At 50.9% G+C, this 21695-nt stretch overlaps 1 protein-coding gene across 18 annotated transcripts in view; it reads left to right on the forward strand.

The window, feature by feature from the left end:
- CAMK2G (calcium/calmodulin dependent protein kinase II gamma) overlaps nt 1-21695 on the forward strand; it is a 54254-nt gene that overhangs the window by 12625 nt on the left and 19934 nt on the right. For 8 of the 18 annotated variants that reach the window (XM_082424937.1, XM_082424953.1, XM_082424949.1 and 5 more), the window contains exons 3-14: nt 12-71; nt 7365-7419; nt 8286-8351; nt 10577-10649; nt 10795-10897; nt 11326-11409; nt 11845-11939; nt 12511-12633; nt 16212-16295; nt 16518-16560; nt 19092-19154; nt 21118-21161. In XM_082424937.1, the coding sequence (XP_082281063.1) occupies nt 12-71; nt 7365-7419; nt 8286-8351; nt 10577-10649; nt 10795-10897; nt 11326-11409; nt 11845-11939; nt 12511-12633; nt 16212-16295; nt 16518-16560; nt 19092-19154; nt 21118-21161 (893 nt within the window). The remainder of the gene's footprint in view (nt 1-11; nt 72-7364; nt 7420-8285; nt 8352-10576; nt 10650-10794; nt 10898-11325; nt 11410-11844; nt 11940-12510; nt 12634-16211; nt 16296-16517; nt 16561-19091; nt 19155-21117; nt 21162-21695) is intronic. The other 10 variants (XM_082424948.1, XM_082424940.1, XM_082424954.1 and 7 more) reach the window with 3 other exon arrangements.

The following is a 21695-nucleotide window of genomic DNA, read 5'->3' on the forward strand; positions in this document are numbered from 1 at the left end:
TCTGCTCTTAGATCACCAGAAACTAGAACGTGAGGCCCGGATATGCCGACTTTTGAAGCATCCAAACATTGGTAAGTGCCCTTATATAGAGCATTTCTTGGGCATTTTGTGGAAGTTGGAGAGAACAGAAATCCACTGTTTTTGTGTAGGGAACCACTTCTGTCCCTGGGCCTTTGCCTGGTGTCTTTTTTTGCCCAAGCAGGATAGCAGCCATATATTGCTCAGAATTCTGGGGTGTTCTAGTTCAGAGACCTGAGTGTCTCCATCCCTGTGGTGCCATCTCAGGGCTGGGAGTGAGGTATCAGAATATGTTTCAGACTCGCTTTCTTTCCCTCTCCTTCCATCTGTGGGCTGAGGTCCAGGTCCTCGGCGTGTGAGGCTCTGGGCTAGTAGCCTGCCAGCATCCCTCACCAGGGGCCTTCCATGGCCATCATAAAAGGGTCCGGATTTTGTTTCTGGACTTGAAAAAGTTTTGTTCCTGTTGCGGTGTCGTGCACACTCTGGGGGTTTCCATGGTGCTCCCGTTTGTATTCCCCGGAGCCGGGAAAGCAAGCTGCCCACCCGCCTGGCTTCTCTGGAGATGGGATGGCAGGAGCCACTCGGATGGAGAAGGAGAAAAATAAGAGGATTTCTCCCTGCTCCCACCCTGACATGCGGGACAGGAGCACATTGTTGGTTGTTCTAAAGCCGAGGAGGTTTGCCTGCCACAGCCCACTCCAGCTCCGTTTTACATTGTTCAGCTGAAGTAGTCTTTGCCAAAAACGCTGGCCCCAATTCGGTGCTTCTTGCAGAGGGAGCAGAAACTGGGCTGGCTGCAGTGTCTGAGCAGAAGCCCCGGGCTTGACTTGAGGCAGAGCAGGGAGCATCTCTTAGGTTTTCCCTGAAAGCTGTGATCATCACAAAGGACAACACGTTTTCCGCGCTCCTCAGGCACAGCCTCAATATCGGGGCTCCCACAGTGCCCTGGAGGCCTCCCACTCCGCTGGGTTGGCAGCTGGGGCTGTAAGGCGACTTGCCGAAGCTCGATGCTTCCTCCAGAGGTACTCAGCCTCCGGCTTCCCAGATCTCGGGCTGGAGTGCTCACCGGGAGCTATTAGGTAGGAGAGTGAGGTCGTACTCCAGCCCAAGGGGAGAGGAGCTGTGAGGTAACCAGAACTGCAGCCGTGCAGGGCTTTATAGATGGCAATCAGCAGCTTGGATTACACCCAAAGCAGATTGGCATCGCTGGTGCTCAGCTCTGCCTGGTGCAGTCTTCCACGGAGCCAGCACCTCTCAGCCCACAATTCCTGGGTTTGGAACTACCGGAGCTCTCTGAAGTTAGACCCTCACCTGCAAACAGGACGGTGGGGACCGAAGTGTTGCCTTAGGTAGAAGAGAAATGATGAGAGGAGCAGCTAAAACAGCAGTCACAGACTCAGGCGTGTTTTGTTTGGCCGGCCCAGTGGTTTAAAAATATTTGTATTGTTTGCCAGTATTTTAAAACGAGATTTCACATTTTGAAAAAAATTCTATTTCCCAATCTTTCAAATCAGAAGGTTTGGCTCTGCTGAGCCCACATCCATATGTGGCCGGAATCAGCTGGGGCTGGGCAGTGGCTGCCCCTTTAGCCCGCTGGCCACTGTGTTTGCTGTTATCTCACATTTGTACTGCCTACCTGGTCCCTCTAGGCTTTGTGAGCTTGTGACCTCTGACCTAGCAGTTCCAGAGCAGGAGAAAAAAAGAATGTGGGTGACTAAAGCCATCCACGAGCACAGAAGCATTTTGGTGTTCCAGTCCCGGGTCTCAGGGTCTGCGGACAGCAACTTCATTTCCTTATGTCCCAGGTGACCAACTCGTAGAGCAATGATGAATTGTCCTCCTGGAGGGAGGAGAACAAGGGGTGGGGTAGATGATGCAGGAGGCAGAACCATGTCTGCGTTACCTGTGACACGGGCATGGTTGACCACAGCAGGGTCAGGGTAGGATGAAGACAATCGAGCATCAACCGGCAAGTACAAAACTCGGATTCTAGCTGAATAATGCCCGAGCCTTCTTTTTATGTTTTCTTTTAAATTAGATATATACTTTTCGACCTTTTAGACTTTACTTGGTTTGGTAGCCCCCCCGCTTTTTGTTCTTTTTAATCACCTGCCCCCAGCTCAGAATTAAGGCAGGTGGAGTGACCATCTACCCCAGCCATCTGCTCTGTTCGGGAGGGAGCAGGACCCAGGGAAGGCCAGGCAAGGCACACTCCCTTTGTCAGCATCTGATCGCCTAGAACTGTGCTTCTGTTTCACGACTGCTCCCAGATCCTGAGCGTGTTGGTCTGAGGCCCTATTTTGGGGTCAAGGGCAGGGAGAGGGAAGGGTGAGTCAGGACCATGTCCTGGCAGAGCAGGCTAGCCAGGCTATCTGGTGTCCAGTGGGAACCAGGACTCCTGAAGATGTAGGGGAGCTGCAGGTCCAGGAGGCGGGGTTGCCATGGAGCCAGACCTGGCTTGTGGCAGAAGAGGAGACAGTTTTGTCCCCTTAATTCAGTATTCCTCTCCTCTCTCCTCTCTCCGCTGCTCCGTCCTTCAGAGCTGTGGCCCTTTTGGCTCTAGCCTCTAACTCCGTCCCTCAGGGATACAAGTGGACCAGCCCAAGAGTGGTGCAGAACTGAGGAAGCTGAGAGCAGAGAGCATATGGTCCACCTCTGGTTATTGTCAGACTCTTAGGCACTTGAATTCAGAAGGGTATTTGGTACAAGGAGCCAGGCTCCCCCAGTTTTTTTCCCTGATAGATATTCTGCCCCAGGAGTTGAAAGCCTGTTGGAAGAGTGAACCTTAATGTAAGCCACGGACTCTGGGCAATAATGATGTGTCAGTGTAGGCTCCTCAGCTGTAGCAAACGCACTGCTCCGGTGGGGATGTTGATGGTGGGGGACACTGTGCGTGTGTGGGGACAGGGGGTAGGTGGGAGCTCTCTGTACTTTACTCTCAGTTTTGCTATGAACCCAAAATCGCTCTAAAAGGTAAAGTCTACTTTTTTTTTTTTTAAAGCCTGTTGGTTCTGAGGCATCCTGCAGGACCTAAAACAGCCCTGGGAGAGTGGCCAGAGGCGTGGAGTTGAGAGGAGGAAACGGCAGTAGTGCTAATCATCTAAAGTCTGAATGAAGTGTCTTCTACCTGTGCCCTGCTTGCTCCCTGCTCTAAATTCCTCTAATGAATAGACTCTGTCTTCCTACGTGCTGAGCTGCCCCAGCAGTTTCATCACAGTCTAGCATTGTGGTTTAGAGCAGCACTTCTCAAACTTTCATGTGCTCGTGAATCACTTAGGGATTGTGTTAAAATTCAGACTCTGATTCAGTAGGTCTGGGGTGGACCTGAGCTTCCTCACATCTCCTGGTGATGCTCACGCTGCTGATTCATGGACTGCACGTGGAGAAGCAAAAGGTCTGTGGCTTTAGAGTCAAGTCCTCTAGGTTTGAATCTGGGATTTGCTGATTAGCTGTGACCTCCGGCACATGGTTTCACCCACCTGTGCCTCCGTTTTGTCATCTGTGCCTCTTCGTGGAGTTGTTTTGAGAAGGTTCAGCAAGCAAAGGAGGCCTAGGAAATAAATGGAAATGATGAAAATGGAGATTCCAGCTGCCAGAAGTGATCCCTCCTAGACTCCCAGACCCAACTCAGTTCGCAAGTTATTCAAGCCTGGCTGCGTTTTACCTTGGGCCCAGGGCCCATACAGCTAATAGTAAGTGTAGCAAAAGCAGTTGTAAAGAAAGAGAAGGAAACATTGGATCATAACTGAGCAGCTCCCAAATCCCTGCCCACCTGCTTCTGGAGGACAGCGTTCATCCCTCACCAGCCCATGGGATAACAGGACCTCCTTCCCACTGTGTTATTTCCATGGACATGAACAGTGATACTTTGTCAGTGCTTTTTTGACCAAAGTTTGTTAGTTAAAATGTGGCGTACTGTTGGGTGGTTTTTAAAGAATTGGAAACAGCCACAAAATTTGCGTTGTGGCTTTGTCAGTACTTGAAGGTATGAGACATCTAGTGTTTTTTTTGGCCTGTTCTTCCTTCCACAGTTTGTAAAGAACAATAATTAGGTTTATCACTGTAATGCAGTAAATGCTGCATACTCCTTTTCCAGATCTTCCTGTCTAGAGTTGGTCTGGTCCTCCTTGGCCTTTGTACCCTCTCATGACTGTGGAATGGCCTGGGTGTCGGATTTTTTTTTTCCCCACGCATCCGTAGCATCCTTTACTTCTCCCTGACAGCCCTCAGCACAGTACTGCTTGGTTATGCATTTGTGTAAGTGCTTCTTTAAAGCCCGTCTTCCCCGATCCCCCAGAGGCTGCGCAGTGGCAGAGCTGTGTTTCCCTTGTTCACAGCTGTGTCCGTGGCATGTACAGTCACGCCTGCTTCAGGGAGGTGCCGAATGGGCACTGTTGAGTGAATCAGAATGGCCAGGGCTAGTGGGGACAGGTTGGAGCTCCTTTGCCTAAGAGGATGGAGAAAGTGACTCCCTGGCAGGCAGTTCCACAAAATCAGGGATCTTGCTGTCAGTTTGCTTTGTCCTCAAGTCTCAGCTCTGCCACTCAGTATAACTTTGGGTGAGTTTCTCTTGGAGCCACCGTTTCCTGTCCTGTTAGATGGAGGTGATAGAAGTACCTACCCGACAGAGCTAATGCAAGGGTTCAGTCAAATAACATGTGTAAAAGCACTTGGCACAATGCCAAGCACATTGAAACAGCTGAACTAAGAGTTAGGTATTGTAATTTGGATCATTATTATCAAGAATCTGCTAGGTTGGCAGTTAGAGTGGTGCATTCAAGTTTCTCGTCTTGTTGTCAGTCCCCTGTTAATTTTCTTTACAAATGGAAAAAAAAAAAGATAGCAGTCTTGCTCAGCGATGGAGCCTTGCACACCTGTCCCTCCTTGTCTTGGCGGTGCCATGCTCTGAGACACACATCAAAGCCGTTCTCTGGGCTGGGTGGCCTGGGAGGATTAGTCTTCCTTTGCTGCTCTGCTCTTCTGATTCCCCTCCCAGCTTCCTCCCACCTGGGCTCCGTGTGTGGCCTTCCTGGAGAAGGGCAAGTTCCAATGACTCCCTGTCTGGGAAGAGGCATGGGTGCCTGCCCTTTTTGCCCTGTTCTCAGCCCTGCTGTGCTGGGTTCGGGGGGGTGGGTCTGGGGGCAGGGATCCTGGGGAGGCAGGGCCAGGCGGCAGGACTCCCCTGGGAGTGGCTGTTAGCATCGTACCTGCTGCCCTGTTAGTGCATCCTGCTGCTGTTAGTCACCTCCCTAATGAAGCTGGTCTTTAGCTTCTGGGACAGCTGATTTCCAGGGGATTATTTGTATTACACACTTTAATGCTTTTTAGTAGCAAATTTTTAATTAAATGGAAAGTTCTCTTGGAAGCAAGGTAGCAGCAGCTGCAGCAGGACTCAGCGTGAGACACCAACTCCCGCCAGAGACCCACAAGTGAGGAGGGAGGGTGGCAGGGCTTCAGGGGAGCTCGCTTGAGCGTGCCTGGCTCAGTTAGGGTGGAAGGGAGGCAGGGGTCTGGCTATAGCTCCTTCCTTCTGTCCCCCACAGGCCTAGAGAAGTATGAGCTTATGTGCCCGAGTATAGGAGAGAATCATTTGAGGAGGAGGGGTTTTAGAAGTACCACTTGCCTTTGATCCCATTGGTAAATTACAGAAATACTGAGTTCTGGTGGAATTTTGGGTTGAGTAACCAGATCAGATCTAATAAGGTTGGCAATATGAAGCATAAACAATTGTCAGGCCCTGGTTCTAGCCCTGGCAGGCCTGAGTCCTCATTTGTCAAGTGAGGAAAACCACAGGGCTCTAGTGATGGCTGAGTGCCTGTATTTTACATTCGGCTGATCTTGCTTTGGTGGGAAGGGTATGTAGGAAAGTGCCTCAGCCCTGATGAAACGCTCTCACACTGGAAACGGTAGCTGTCATTTGAGCTGGTTGGGGCCAGACATGGAAGAGACACTGTGATTTCTTTGTATCCAAGAACTTCACTGGTTGGTTTGGTGTCAGGCCATTCCTGAAGTGCTCTGCAAGGTGCTCCTGGAACTGCTGAGGGATGGAGTGAATGTCAAACAGAAGAAGCCCTTTGGAACATAGGCTCCCCATCCAGAGAGTGCAGGTGAGGGAAGGGACAGGAGCAGCTAGGATGGTTGGCCAAAACACAGTTGTGTTTGCATTAGAATGATGCTCAAGGGTTGGCATTTAACTCTGAGGTGGCTTTGTGGGCACAGGCTTGAAGAGGAGACCTCAGAAGACATTAGGTTGAGCTTTTGCCCACGAGCTCTGGAGGTGGGGAGTGGGAAGGGATTCTGCTCGCCAGCCTTTTCTTGCAGCCTTTACTGCAGCTCCATGCAGTAGCCTCTCGGAGCCGTCTTTGATGCTGTTGTAGGCACATTCGTGAGTGATTTCTCTCCGGGCTCCATTGCTTTGTTGCCTAGGTGTGTGGGCTACTCCACATTTCTTATAGGAAACAGTGATATGGACCAGTCTTTGGAGTCAGAAAGAGCTGGGTTCACATTTGGACCCACTACATCTTTGGCCTTTGGCAAGAAACTGTATGTCCCTGAGCGTCCAGTGTCGTCATCTGTGGAATGGGAGTAATACTTATCTCGGGGTGGTCATCAGGAATAATAAACTCCTTGAAGGCCAGTACTATGTCCTTCCTAAATCCCGCCATCTACCACAGGGTCCAACACACAGTAGTCACTCAGTAAATGCTTGTAGCATAAGTAATGTACGCAAAGAGCCTAACACAAGGCCTGGCACGTCGTGAGCACTTAATAAATTGGTCATTGTTGTCATCGCCTGACTCTGTGTGTTGCCTTCCGTGCGCACCATCTGTCATCCTCCCTCCACGCGCCTCCCTGCTGGGCTCTGCCTTTCCCACTTCTTCCCCTCCCTCTAATTCTTCTGTCCCCATTTACTCCAGGCTCTCAGGCTCTCCCATCTTGTCGTTCTCTGTCCCCCTGCAGTCTGTGTCCCTCGGTGCTGCTCGCTTTGCGTTGCACCCTCACATGTCATATCCCAGGACTACCTTCTCTGGGACCAGCCCCTCTGGGAAGAAGGTTCTTGCTTTTCTCCGTCCTGTCTTTACTTCTTAGCCACAAAGCTTCTGTCTCTCGCCTACATTGTAGGCAGTCTGAGGTGGCGACCAGAGCGCTGGACCTGGGGTCTGTCTGATCGTCTCTGCTTTGTGGCCATGTTGCCTTGGACTGGGGCTGCTGGGCGTCTGCCCATTCTCAGGAGAGAGCCTGTGGGGCTGGCAGGACGGGGCAGGGCTGGGGTGGCCAAGGAGGAGAGGAGTAGGATTTCCAGGTTTTCTCTCTGTTAATCTCTGTCCCCATCTCCTCTCTTGCAGTACGCCTCCATGACAGTATTTCTGAAGAAGGGTTTCACTACCTCGTGTTTGACCTGTAAGTGCCGCTTTCTGAGGGTGTGGGGGCCTTTCCCTCCAGCCGGCTCAAGAGGAAGGCTTGGAAAAAAGGCCTAAACTGGGTCTTCAGCCACTGCCGAGGGTCCCCTCCTTTGCCCGTGGAGAGGGGTTTGATTTTGAACTTCCTCTGGTAATGGGCAGGTTACCGAGGGTCTCCTTGCTCAGTATCTCCCCCGGGCTCTGAACCCCGGGATGGCATTGCTCTTGCATTTCTGTTCAGCAGCACACCTTGTGCAGATGCTTTTTTCTTGTTTCTTGGTGTGTTGTCCTTAGTGAAGAAGTAGAACATAGGTCTTTGCATGACCTTAAAAATTCTGGGAAATTGAAGGTACCTTTTATTAGTCATAAACTAGGCTCCCATTGGTCTCTCCTCCACTTCGGTTATGGTTTAATTTCTTAAAAGTGGCTCTTCACCTCCTAGAAATGCCTCTTTGGTATTTTCCGGGTTGGGTCTCTGTGTCCTTGGTCTCATTATTCTTCAACTTCAGTGGTAGGTCTGTCATTCTTGGGCAGCTGAATCTTCGTATTCATATTGGTCTCAAATAAAGCTATGACTGTTTGAGTAGGTTGATTATTTTCTCTTAGATGCCTGTATATTCATCTTTACCAGAGTATTAGCTAATCTATAGGTTACAGAAACAGAAATGTGCAGGGGGAAGGGAGGGCCCATGTTGTCCCAAGAAGAAGCTCCATGTCATTGAAGGATTGGCGTGCTCTGGGCTCTCAGACAAACTGCATGTAGAGCTGACACTTCTCTAAAGCTGTTGTACAGTGTGACCTGTTACCTGTTGGATGCTGGGGTTGGACACCTGACCTGCCTCCTCTGACCCTCTTTGTTGGTTGCAGTGTTACCGGTGGGGAGCTGTTTGAAGACATTGTGGCCAGAGAATACTACAGTGAAGCTGATGCCAGGTGAGATGAGGGCCCTGGGGGCCAGGTATCCTGCCTATTTGAATCGTCTTTGGGGGAGATCAGAAGAGCTCTTATCTGGACAAAGATTCTGTAGAGCTGGACTCAGGCTACATTCCGTGGGTATTGTTAGGAGTTAATAATTCAGCACTCCCAGATCAGTTTTTTTGCAAAGCTCTTACATATCTCCTTCACGCTTTCACACCAGAAATACCTTTTCTTTGCACCACCGCCTACTCACAAGGGCCCAAGGACCCTCCCTATCCCTGCTTCTTTCTTTTGACAAATCCTACTGCGTACGAGGCATCCTGGGGTTCATCCAGAGATGGAGAAAACATGGTTTGTGTCCCAAAGGAGTGTAAATGTCTGGGTTAATAATCCAACCAGGGAACCTTCCTGGGAGATTTCAGCCTGAATCACCTTGTGTCTTGACCACCATCACCAGCCCCCATGTGGGGCTCCGCGGGCTAGAGGACCATTCCTCAGCCATACCCTTCAGCCCCCAGCCCTCCAGGAAGCCCTGGCAGCTCCTTCGTGTGACACAGCAGAATTCCTCCCACACCACAGCTCTTGGGCGCTTGTTTGGCCTGCCTTTCCTTCCTCGGCTCCTCCCCCGCCCTGAGTTTTCTCTCGGGTGATGTCCTTACAACCTGATTTTGATCATCCTGCCTGCAGCTTCTCAGGCGTATGTGGCAGCCCTGGCTGCCTCTGGAGGGTGGGGGAGCACAGCTTCCTCACAGATTTCTCAACCCTGAGAGGCCAGTGTTTGCTGATCAACCTCAGATGCTTCAGCCTCAGGAAAAATTCTCAAGTGGGAGATGAATTCCAGTGCCAGCAGGGGAAGACTAGGCTCTGGGCAGGAGGAGGCAGTGATAGCTCAGGGAGCCTGGCGGGGAGGAGGGGGAGCTGGGGCGGGTGACTGTACCAGTGGGCTTGGCCTGGCTCTGCTGGGACAGTTCGCACTTTTGCCATTTTTGGCCAGAAGACTCTCCCTGCTAGCCTGGCTCTGTTCTAATTATATATTTCTGTGGAGACTCGCCTCTTCAGCTCAGTCTTAAAGTCTCTTTGCCCTACTCTTGGGCTGTGTCCTATAGGGAGGCCTGAGCCTCAGCCTCCAGGAGCCCAGCAAGACCCTTTGGCTCTTGTGGAAGCCCCAGCATCAGATTTTAAAGGAAGGAAAAATAAGTCCAGGTCACCAGCTCAGCACACACTTGGTAGTACCTGCTCCATTCTCTAGGCCAGGGTTCCTCAGCCTCAGCACTACTGACATTTGGGCCAGATAATTTTTTGTCATTAGGGCCCCTCCTGTGTGTTGTAGGTTTAGAAGCATCTACCTGCTAGATGCCAGTAGCACCATCCCTCTCAGTTGTGACAACCAGCAATGTCTCCAGGCATTGCCAGATGTCCTCTGGGGGACATAATCATCCCCCAGTTTTCACCAGTGCTCTAGACTGCCAGTATACCCCACCAGGAGTTTGACCGCAAGTGTGGCAGGATGGTTTGAAAGGTGGATTCACGAATCAGCAGCTGAATGTGACTCTAGGTTAGTTTGTCTTTTTCTATGAAAAATCATGATCAGAAATGCTCCTCAGGTGCCTGTTTGGAACCCTCTTTAGTACCTTGTTTCTTGATGGTGCCTATGTACTTGTTTTATCTCCCCTACTAGATGATAAACTTCAGGGCAGGCACTGGGTCATCTTTACAGCTGGTGTGGTACCAAGCACAATGCCTGTAGGTGCTCGATAAATGTTTAAATGACAGAATGAGTGTACCCACCCCCAAAACGGCTTAGGCTAATAAGTTGGACTATCCTTCCTGAGTTGCTACCACAAGCCTCTTCTCCAAGAACAGAGTTACCATAGGGGGGAAGAGAAACAAGGAAGGAGTTGGATGGTCTCTCTTTCTCAGGAGTCTGAGATGTCCCCCAGTTTCTTGGAAACAAATTGAATATGTTGGGTCTTTACAGTCTAAGGAGGCATGGTGGACCCTGTTCTAGTCTGCCCTCTGCCATTATCTAGCAGGAGAGCCTGGACAAACCACTTAATCTGCTTGGGCCTCAGTTTCCTCTTCTATAAAGTAGGTTGAACAGATGATGTCCGAAGTCCAAGGTTCTAGCTCCTCATTGAGTGATTCTCTGTGAATCCCTGACCCAGAGATAAGTGCTTTTGTCCACAGCGTGTGGTCATGGATGGTTTAACCCTGAACTGACCTTTCCTCTGCTTTTGCAGCCACTGTATACATCAGATTCTGGAGAGTGTTAACCACATCCACCAGCATGACATTGTCCACCGGGACCTGAAGGTACTACCCACGTTCCCCCTTTGCCTCTTGCTTGTGAAGCATTGGCGCCACCTGGTGCCAGATGGTAGTACTGCGAGGCCCAAACTAGGCTCCCTCTGGGCTGCGGGGTGGGTGCCTCACGAGGTTCTCTGTCTTCCTTATACAGCCTGAGAACCTCCTGCTGGCGAGTAAATGCAAGGGTGCCGCAGTCAAGCTGGCTGATTTTGGCCTAGCCATCGAAGTACAGGGAGAGCAACAGGCTTGGTTTGGTAAGAGTGACCCTGTCTTCCTGGAATGCAGCCCCCGCCCTTCCTCCTCTTCCTGATCTGCCTTCCTCTTTCATAACTAGAAGCCAGACCCTTAATGGCCCTGGGCTCCTCAGGGACTGGAGGAGGGGAGGGTGCAGAACTCCCCCTGGCCCTCCATGACTCAGTACAGTGAGACTTGCTGCTGTCAGCACTGTGTTCTTGCTGCCTCTGGGGAGGATGGGAATTCCTGGTAGACACATGGACTTGCCCTCTGATTTAGATTCCGGGCACTACAAGAAGCCCAGCCCGTCATCTCTTGCTGCCCATGTGCTGAGAGCTTATGTAGCAAAAGCAACAGGAGTAAGAAGGGACTTGGGGGAAATTGCTAATGTGGATTTAATGAAAGAGAAAGTGGGTTCAGTGTGCCTCCGCTGTCTCTTCCGCTACAGGTTTTGCTGGCACCCCAGGTTACTTGTCCCCTGAGGTCTTGAGGAAAGATCCCTATGGAAAACCTGTGGATATCTGGGCCTGCGGTAAGCCCATTCCACACACTCAGCTTTTTGGTGTTAAGGGCCCTCGACTTCCAGCGATGGCAAGAAAGAGGCATTGCTCTTCCTTGTGGGTCCCACAGGCGTCTGGTATATGTGAACTCACGGTGTTTGCTCTGGTGTCCCCGGGATGGCTGTTCCCATCACACCCTTCTCCCCAAGTATTTCCTAGATGATGTTGCATACTTCTTGAAGAGGGATTTGCCCATGCCTTAGCAGGTGGGTTGTGCCTAAAGAAATCCCGGACGTGGCTTGGTGACGTGGGGAGTGAAGCATAGTGGCACAGCATTATTGGCTGCCATTCACTTCTCCTTCTGGTATGGCCTTGACTTTCTGGGTGGCTCTGAGCCCTGTGTGGCTTTTCTTGGTTCCTCAGCAAAGCAGGTGACTGACCCCAGTGACCTGTGTCCTGTCTTGTAGGGGTCATCCTGTATATCCTCCTGGTGGGCTACCCTCCCTTCTGGGATGAGGATCAGCACAAGCTGTATCAGCAGATCAAGGCTGGAGCCTATGATGTAAGGACCTGTTTGTTCCTGCCCCTCAGGCTCTGACCAGGGAAGGGGCGTGTTGAGTGTGTCACAGGGTACAGGGAGTGTCAGGGACTTTGAGGACCCAGGGATGGGCATATAGGCCTCAATTCTTGGCACCACCTGTCCCAGGGAGCAGGTTTTTTGCACAACCATTTTTGGTAGCTGTAAAGTCACGGAGTCCACTGAAGCCCTTTGGTCTATTATTTGCAAAGAATGGTGTGGCTGTGTGGTGTGCTGCATGACATAGGGATGAGAAGTCTGGTGGCTCTCCCACTGCAGTGGGGCCTTTGGCACAGCGCTGAACAACTGATTCCTCCTAGTAGAGAGATGGAGTTGAACCAGAAGATGTCAGAGTCCCCCGGTCTGATATTCTGTCATTCTAACCATGATTGTTCTGTTTTCCTTTCCCGGTCTTTAAGTTGACCCTGATCCTGGGATACCCCAGGACTTTCCCACACCCTGCTGGGCAGCTTTAGGTAACACAGAGTACCCCAATTATAGGGGATATGAGGCTCACAAATTTCATATCACTCCTTCTCCTGTTCCTGCTCCTTAGTTCCCATCACCAGAGTGGGACACGGTGACTCCTGAAGCCAAGAACTTGATCAACCAGATGCTGACCATAAACCCTGCAAAGCGTATCACAGCTGACCAGGCTCTCAAGCATCCATGGGTCTGTGTAAGTGTCTTCCACCGAGATCAAGGAGATCAGGGATGTCAGCTTCAATGTGCCCATAGCACTGTCTTTACCCTCCTTCTTATGAATAGAGAATAATCATTTTGGGCCCTGAGCTAAGACCCAGCAGAGAGGAGGGGGGACTGGGTGGGGCCCAGGGGCAGCAAATGTCACCAGGAGGAGTTGGGGAGGCGACTGGGACTAACTGGCCTCTTTCTCTCCCCCACTCACTTGTCAGGTGTGGTTTAGCTTTGATCTTGAATGAGGGCTTAGGTTGACCCTTGCAGACTCTAGTTGATGAGAGAAAGCAGCTGGCAGAACTCAAAGTGAATTGCCACGCCTAGAGTGCATATTCAGATCTCAACTCTTAGACACCTTTAATGGAAATGGGACCAAGACCCAGAAAATAAACAGAAGGGACCTCTGAGCAATGAAAAAGAGCCTCCTGAAGTTCAGTCATAAATCTCGCCCTAGGAGAAGCCCCCGGGGCTATCATTGTGGGTCAGCATATTCTGTTTTCGTTTACAGTTCTATCAGACTGAAATACTTTTTTCAAACAAGAGGGTCTGCCTCTTGTTAGGCCTCCTGACAGCCACGATGCATTTATGTATTTGTTCTTTCCCGTGTTTACTGAATGCCTCTTTGATGCCGGTCCCTGTGTGGGTGCTGTAGATACAAAGATGAATAAGGCATGGTGCCTTTCCCCATACATCTCAAAGATTATCTGGGGAGACAGGCACTCAAACAGGCAACCACTCTGCAATGTGACAAGTACGTAAAAGAAGCTAATGAGTATGTAGGAGCTCCTGCCGTCTCTGGTGGGCAGTGGGATTGCTAAAGGCGTGGAGGAGGTGGGCCCTGTCCTGGTTCTTGGCAGATGACTGGGGGTTCCCCAGGATGACAACCTGCAGACAGAGGTTAGCAAGGGCCAAGGTGAGGGGCTATCGGGAAATTGTGGCGAGTTTAAGGAATATTAAGTAGTTTGGTTGTAGATGAAGGTAGGACTACAGGAATACAAGAGACTGAAGCCAGAAAGATTCCAGGACATACAGGTTTCTGCCTAAGGAGTTTGGATTTTATTCTGAAAGCACAGGGAACCATTTAAGGGTTTTAAAGAGGGAATGAAGTATGCAGTTAATTAAGAAAGATCATTTTGGAAGCTGTGTAGAAAATGGAATTGAAGAGGAAAGAGGCAGGGGCAGAGAGCTCAGGAAGCTGTCGTAACTGTCTAAGCAAGTCCAGATGAGGTCTCGGCTAAGGGTGATGATAGGAAGGTGGGCAGTATGGCAAGCAGTGGACACATTTGAGAGATGTTTGGGACATAGAATAAAAAGGACTTAGTGACCAGCTGGATTTGGGAAGTGAAGGAGAGAGTGGGATCTATGAGGACTGCCAGGTTTTGAGTTGGTAACTGAGTGGAGGGTTGTACCATTCGCTGACCCAGAGGAAACCCAGAGGAGGAACCTGTTTGTGAGAAAAGATGATGATTTTAGTTTCATACATGTTAAGTGTGGTGTTTGAGGACCTCCGGCTGGAGACATCCAGTGGGTAGTTAGAAATATGGAAAAGAAGTTAAAAATTGGAAATATAGGTTGTAGTCATTTGGGTGGTGTTGGGGCTGTAGAAATAGATGGGATTGTTTCTATGCTGATTGAATTCCTTTTTTTGTTTTTTTTTTGGGTTTTTTTTTTTTGGCTGTGTTGGGTCTTCGTTACTTCACGCGGGCTTTCGCTAGTTGCGGCGAACGGGGGCTACTCTTTGTTGCGGTGCGCGGGCTTCTCATTGTAGTGGCCTCTCTTGATGTGGAGCACGGGCTCTAGGCGCGCGGGCTCAGTAGTTGTGGTGCACGGGCTTAGTTGCTCCACGGCATGCGGGATCTTCCCGGACCAGGGCTCAAACCCGTGTCCCCTGCATTGGCAGGCGGATTCTTAACCACTGCACCACCAGGGAAGCCCCTGATTGAATTCTTACCGTGGGCTGTTGTACGAGAAGAGATGGCCACCAGCATTTAGCACCAGGGAGAGTTGGAGGAGCCGGCAAAGGAGACTGAGAATGAGAATTTCCATGGGAGAAGGAGGATCAGGAGATCCTAAGAAACAGGAGGTCTCAGGAAGGGAGGTTCTGTAATCAGATGCTTCAGAGAGTCCATGATAAAGACAGAAGAGAGCCTGTTGGCTCTGACCGGTTAGAAGCATTGTTTCGTTATTTCACTGATAGAGGCAGTGGAGGGAGAGAGACTGAAGCCTGTTTACAATGAGGTGAGGAGGGAATGAGGGTGACGAGAGAAAGACATGGTACTAGTTAGAGAAGATGGATGAGTCAGGGGAGTTTTTAAAATTTTGCGCTTGACTGTATTGTGTAGACTGCAGAGAAGAATATAATCCAGAATAAGGCGTTAAAAATATTGGCTAATTGAGGAACCAATGTTTGGATAGCACAATGAGAGAGGGACTCCTGAGCCCAGGTCAAGGGGTCAGCACATGAGGGATGATGCTTCTGAGACCTGGGATTAGGTTGCAGAGGTGTGAAAATCAGCTTGTGGTTGGAAGGCTGAAGTTGAAGGAGTTCTTGCTTGATGATCTCTCATTTCACTTTGTGGAGAAGTTTACACTTTGGAGGAGGAGGCGAAATATGAGATCTGGGGAAGGTAGATAAGGTTGGGAGAGTTGCTTCGGGAACTAGGAAAGGGAGCGGCCAGAGGGGAAGGAAGGCAGGGTGGCCCTGGGGGGGTGTGGGCACCAGGCTGCATGTTGTAGGATTTGTTTTCCTAGCAGGCTGGCCAAGATAACAACAGCAGAATGAGGGGATGAGCCACTTAAAATAGGTACTCAAGAATTGCGGAAATATTATGTTCTGGGGTCATGTTTGTGGACCCCACCCTCCATCATCCTATATATCTCAGCAGACCCTGAGAACATCTCTGTATTAGGATATGTAATCATTGATGCTTGTATTGCTGACCCTGTGTCATCAGGGAAATGTAAATCATGTTCAGGGGACTCTGTTTAAGGAGGAAGTTAGCAGTAATACGTTGAAGAAAAATTCCCATCCAAAACGGTGAAAAGAATTAATGCTTCAAGGTAAAGATCCTTAGCTTCTCAGATCACAGCTTCATTTAAGACCTTGTTGGCGGGTGGGGTGGTTGTTGAGAGGAACTCTTAGAAGGAACGAATGTTCTCTCTAGAGAACAGGAACCCTTTCTGTTCTCTCACTGCCCAGAATCTGGAGCGCAGTAGGTGCTCACTAAATAGTTGCTGAAGGAGTAACTGCATGAGGATCACAACACACAAAATACTCTCCCTTTCCATAGCCTCCGTCTCCCAAGGAAGATTAGAATGCTCTCTTGGGCACCTTCATCCAGCATCAATTACCGGTGGTGTTTTCATGTCCAGATTATTGTCCTTACATAACCTTGATTTTTGGGTAGTGCTTTTATTGTAAAAGCATTTTCACATCTATGACCTCATCTTATCTTCAGAGCAACTCTGGGGCGGCTGAGCACATGGCCACTGGTGCTGGGACTATGGTGAGGGGCCTAGGATCCGGTGGGGGGCTCACAGGCCTGTCTATTTGGCTTCCAGCAACGGTCCACAGTGGCATCTATGATGCATCGTCAAGAGACCGTGGAGTGCCTACGCAAGTTCAATGCCCGGAGAAAACTGAAGGTGAGTCTTGCCTTCCGGGCTGGGCTGCCAGCATCCTGAAATCATACCTTTCAGCAGTGCGCCCCCTGCCCCATCACAGAAGGAAGCTCCCCTCCTGGCTGGAGCTGAGCTATGAAGGTTATACTCATTGGGAGCCCCTAGCCAGCAGCTGCCCTCTGTCTGAGAACAGACTGTGCTTTTCTAGAGCCTGATGGAATTCACAGGACCCTCTTCTTTCCCCAGGGTGCCATCCTCACGACCATGCTTGTCTCCAGGAACTTTTCAGGTATGTTTTCAGCTGTGCACTTTAACTCTACGAGGTGAGTGGGTCGGAATGGGCTGTTGCCATATATCATGCCTTCCTCACACTGGGTGTCTCAGGCAACACCTTGACCAAGATGATGAGGATCCTGTTTGGAGGGGCTGCTGCAGCTGAGTTTTGTAATGTGAAATTCTGGGGGGCTTTACTTGACTTCAGGTTTATGAACTGTATTCCCTAGAACCTCCCAAGGAGTAGCCTGCCCAGTCTTCCATTTACCTTGTCCCTGGGGATTCTTATTTAATTCTCTGAAGACTCTCAGCACTTTAAGATTTTAGCCAGTCTCAAGGGCATTGGAGGATGTGCTGGGAAAAAGAAGGAGATGAGATGTAGTGAATCTTCCCAGTCACCACCATTAATTGGCTGACTGGGACGATCACTACATCGTTGTGTCCAAGTGGAGATGACTAATAGAAATTATTCCAGATGTTTAAACCTTTTACAGAGACTGTGCTTAAAATATTCTCTTTTATACCAACCGTAAAAGTGAAGAAATAGAGACCAGCAGGATGGAGGGAAAGGAATTTGCTTAATGTTGCATGAGGAATTGGGAGAGTTGGGACCAGTAATTTGTAAATCACACTTGACATTTCTTTTTAAGATGCAAGACATTCCACCTTCCCCCTCCCCCCACCCTCATCATTGTTTGCCCTCAGTTGGGAAGCACAGTGGCTTTTCTGTGAGGAAATGATTAATGACAGGACTTAAGACAGAAAGGTTTCTTCCCAGCTTGCCTTTTCCCCTGATCTTCCCTCCCCCTAACCCCCAGCCCCACTGTTTTGGTTCAAGACCCCCTTCTCATTCTCATAACCAGACTCCCTCCCTTGCTTTCCTTCTACACAGCCATGGCAGGGGGTGGGGGGGGTGGGTTGTGTGTGCGGGAGGCTCAGGTGGGCGGCTACCTGGGCAGAGATTGCTCCTTTGAGCTTGAGTCCACGGGCTTGGCTGTACTGGTTCCCGGTAACCTCCAACCCTGGCTCTGGGGCTTCATGAGCTCTAGCCCCAGTGAGAGCCACAGGGCCCTGGAGGATCAGGACTGGAGAGTAAGCTGGGAGAGTGTCCCCCTCAGGCCCATCCCCTGTGGCCCTAGTTGGGGCTCGATCTTGTGTCATGGGTACCCATGAGGGGAAGGCTGTGTTTCTGGATTCACCTCACAAATGGGGACAGGAGGGCACAGTGGGCCACCTCCTGCAGAGGTGGAGCTGTTGCCCCACATCAGGCCTCTGGTCCTCTAATTACTTGTGCACCTTCTATTTTCTGGGTTGAAGAAAGCCTTTCCAGAGGACACTCAAGGGCAGATATGTGCCGACCCTAGAATTGGGTGATCTCTTCTCTCTCTGAGTGGAAGAGATGTGAAACAGGCTGCTAGGAAATCAATAGCATGTGCCCTGTCCCGTGGCCTCCGGCCTCTGCATCAGCCTCTCCCTGTCCATTTCATAAAATTGGTGTCCTGGTTTCAGGAACTCAGTCTCTCTGTTACAACACAGCATCTTCACTGATACCTAAAGAGCCTCCTGTCCTTGCTGCCCAGACTTTGTCTGATCGTGGCACTCACTTTGCCCTGGCGCAGGAGACAAAAAAACAAACAAACAAAAAAGAATGCTGCAAGCATTCCAGGATGACCTCTTCTGCCCTGACTCTGGGACAGGTGAAGACAGAGCCAGTCTCCAGAAGCTTCTGTAGGAAGAGGTGTCTAGAAGTATAATCAAGAAGGAAGGGCACTTGTGTGCTTCTTTAGAAACAAGTGAGGCTGTTTTCTGAGTTGATCCCAAAAAGAAGGTTCAGCTTATCCCTGGATTCTAGCAGGTTGGCTAATGGTGGAATCGGGGCTTCTAGAATGTATTGCTTAAGCGGCCTTTGTTTACTTTCTGGGCGCTCATTTTTGGGGCACCTACACCTTTGGAACTCTGAAATGCAGCCTCTCCTGGCCACCTGCCTTGAAGAGGAAAAGTTACCGGTGTCTCTGAGGAGTTGGGGGCTGTGGAACATCAGTGAACTGGCTGCACAAGGGCCACGGACCCTCCCTGGGCCCCGAGGGCCAGTCTCTCTACTGTTTGGAATGTGGCCAGAGGAAAGGGCTGCGCTCTGAAAATGTCCTCCTTTAGGTCCCCTGGGGAGGAAGGTTTGCAGATGAGGCTCAGTTTCCTGACAGCCTTTAGCTAGGGCTGGGCTGCCTCTGAAGGGACACCGCCCCTTGCCAAGTCAGGCTTTGACCTGCAGACCCTCACCCGAGGTGGTCGTGGGACAGGTGGAGCCGCGGGATCCTCCACGCCCTGTCCTCTCAGGTTCCCAGACTGCTGCAGGGCTGGCTGCACCTGCTCACCAGCCTGCCCCCGGCGCCTCCGCTCCCCCAGCTCGGCCGGCTTGGCCACGCCGCCCGGACCCCGCCGTGCGCAGCGGCAGCGGGTTCCTGCGCCTCGCGCTGGGGCATGCTCGCTGCTGACTGGCCCCCGTGGCTTTGCGGCAGCTCTGTGCACTCAGAGACTGTATCCCCTCAGTTGGCAGGCAGAGCTCCGCCCCCGCCTCGCCTGCCGCGAGCGCCGCCGGCCTGGCCGGGCAAGGTACGTGGCATGAGTCCTCCCCGACCGCCTGCCTCGGCTCCCTGCCACCCCACCAGGAGGGCCAGCATGCCAGGCCCGCTCACCAGGGAGGCGAGTCCCATGCTTGCGGGCTGAGATGGGCATGCCAGACGGACCACCTAACTTGGCATCTGCGAGCGCATCGGTGTTACGGAGCCCCCTAACCAGCCGTGCATGCTGGACGCTTGCCAACTCTCAGGAGGCAGTAGCCTGGGACGTGGAGCTGGGCAGCAGGAGGTTTGCCTCCCGAAGCCACCCACCCGAGAGCCTGGCCTGCCTGTGAGGGCCGCGGCCAAGGTGGCCCGAGACAGCCCTGGCGTGGCCCGGAGCTGAGCTGCCCACGGCAGAAGACTAGGCTTCAGCGGCACTGGCGGGCGGCCCCGAAGGGGAAGCCACGCCCCTCACAATTGTGAAGTCTGGCATTTGCCGGCCTCCGGGTCTGAAATGCAGTAGAGTACAGAAGCTGTGCAGACAGCCGCTCCTGAGTTTGGATCCCAGCCCTGCCACACCCTGAGCAAGTCACATCAGCTCTCCCAACCTTAGTTTCCTCATCTCTGCAATGGGGCTAAGAAATAACATGGTGACGATTAAGATCATGTATGTCTAAGGCCCTCAACCCTGCCTGTATGAGAAAACTTGTTAAAAAAAAAAAATCCTGATGCTGAGACCCCACCGCAGACAAATAAAATCAGAATCCCTAGGGCATGGGATAGGCATAAGCATTTTTCTCTAACTCCCAAGTGATTCTAATGGGCGGTCAGAGTAGAGAACTTTGACGTATGTAAAGCACTTAACACCGTAGGTGGTCAGGCATAGTAGTAAACACATTTAAAAAATAAGTTTCAAATCACCCCAGCATAAACTGGAGATAGGACCAAAGGCCATTTTTGGAGGTCAGAATTCTTGTGATGCAAGGATCCTTATTCTCACTGGAGACCCAGCTTGGATAGGAAAGGCCACCTGCAGGGAAGAATGGCAGCAGTAGTGACAGTAGTTAACACTTGCAGAGTTCTTGCTATGTGCCAGGCACTTTGCTTAGTGCTTTTCATGCCATTATCTCATTTTATAGATAAGAAACTGAGGTTTAGAGAGGTTAAGTAACTCACACAGCTAGCAAGCAATAGAACCAAGATGCAAACCCATCAGAGTCTAGGTGGATCAGACAGTTGGACTGATTCAATCTCCCTGGAATCTCCCATCCACTGTCTGCTACTTTCCTGTGACCTTTGTGGCCAACAGGCATCACCAGCCTTCCTATGTGGAGCTCATCAGCCTTGAGCATCACCCTGTGCCTGGCTAGAATCTGTTTAATACCTCATTATTCTGCCCAGTCCTTTCTGCTCAGTGGGTCCAGAGAGTAGACTGAGGAAAGGGTGGCAGTGAGGACCTGCCCAGTCAAGGCTTCAACCCCCTGGCAAAACCCTCCTGTAGGTGGTCCTAGTCTCTGTGTCTGTGTCTGTCTGTCCTCACGTCTGGTCTCCTTCGTGAACTGTGACACTCTTGTTTCTTGAGAACACTCAGGAGATGTCTTGCATCCTTGCAGCTTGGCTGTCCTGAGAATCTCCATGGCATCTAGGGATGGAGCCCTCACCTTTCACCCTGGCACTCTGCTTCCAGGCCTAGGTGGAAGCTGTTGAAGGCAGAGTTCCCAACGGCCCAGGCAGCCCCAGTATTGAATGTGGTTTCTCCTAAATGCGGAGTGTCCCTGTTAATGCTGAGCCCTCTTCCATGGCAGAGGAGATCCTGGGGTGCCACTCTGAGGGTCTGACGCTGCTTGAGATGCCCTTCTTGCTTTGAGGCATCAGGAAGGGCCTCTTTTAGGGGTTTCAGGAGACTCCTGGCCCCCTTGTCAAACACATCAGTCTCTTGCGGATCCAGCTGCCAGACTTCAGGATGGGAAGAGGGTACAATACAGGAGACTTGATTTTTCTCTTTGTTTTCACAGCTGCCAAAAGCCTATTGAACAAGAAGTCGGACGGCGGTGTCAAGGTAGGTGTCTCCACTCCTCCAGCCCAAGGTCTGGCCTTTCTCTCCCAACAGTCACTCCCAAGGGACTCCTTGGCACTTTGTTCCCCCTTTCCCCAAGAGCCTTCCTATCCTTGCTTTTCTGCTTTAAACCAGAAACCTCTCTGCTCAGAACAGCAGGTTCCACTGGCCTGAGAGGGCAGAGGGATACGTGCTTCACCTGACCCTAGCTTGATTGGAAAGACTCAGGGGAGGTGATCCAAACTATAGTTTAGTAGAGCTGAATCCTGAACTTGACTTCCAGACACAGGTTTCATCTCCAGGGCTTGACTCTCTGGGTTTTTTAGGTCACTGGTTAATCTTCCTTTCTTTTTAAAGCACAAACCGATTTAATCAAATGAAAGCAAAGTTTGCCTGGTTGATTCAGGGTACAGGGCTTAGCACCTGAAGCCACTATCCTTTTGTTCTTTTTTCTTATCTCCAAAGCACTTCCAGAACCCAGCTCAGATACCATTGAGTGAAAGCGTCAAACTTTCTCGAGGCATAGGTGCCTTAGAC

Source organism: Balaenoptera physalus, assembly GCF_965194825.1.
Source record: "Balaenoptera physalus genome assembly, chromosome: 14".
Taxonomy (NCBI): Eukaryota; Metazoa; Chordata; class Mammalia; order Artiodactyla; family Balaenopteridae; genus Balaenoptera; species Balaenoptera physalus.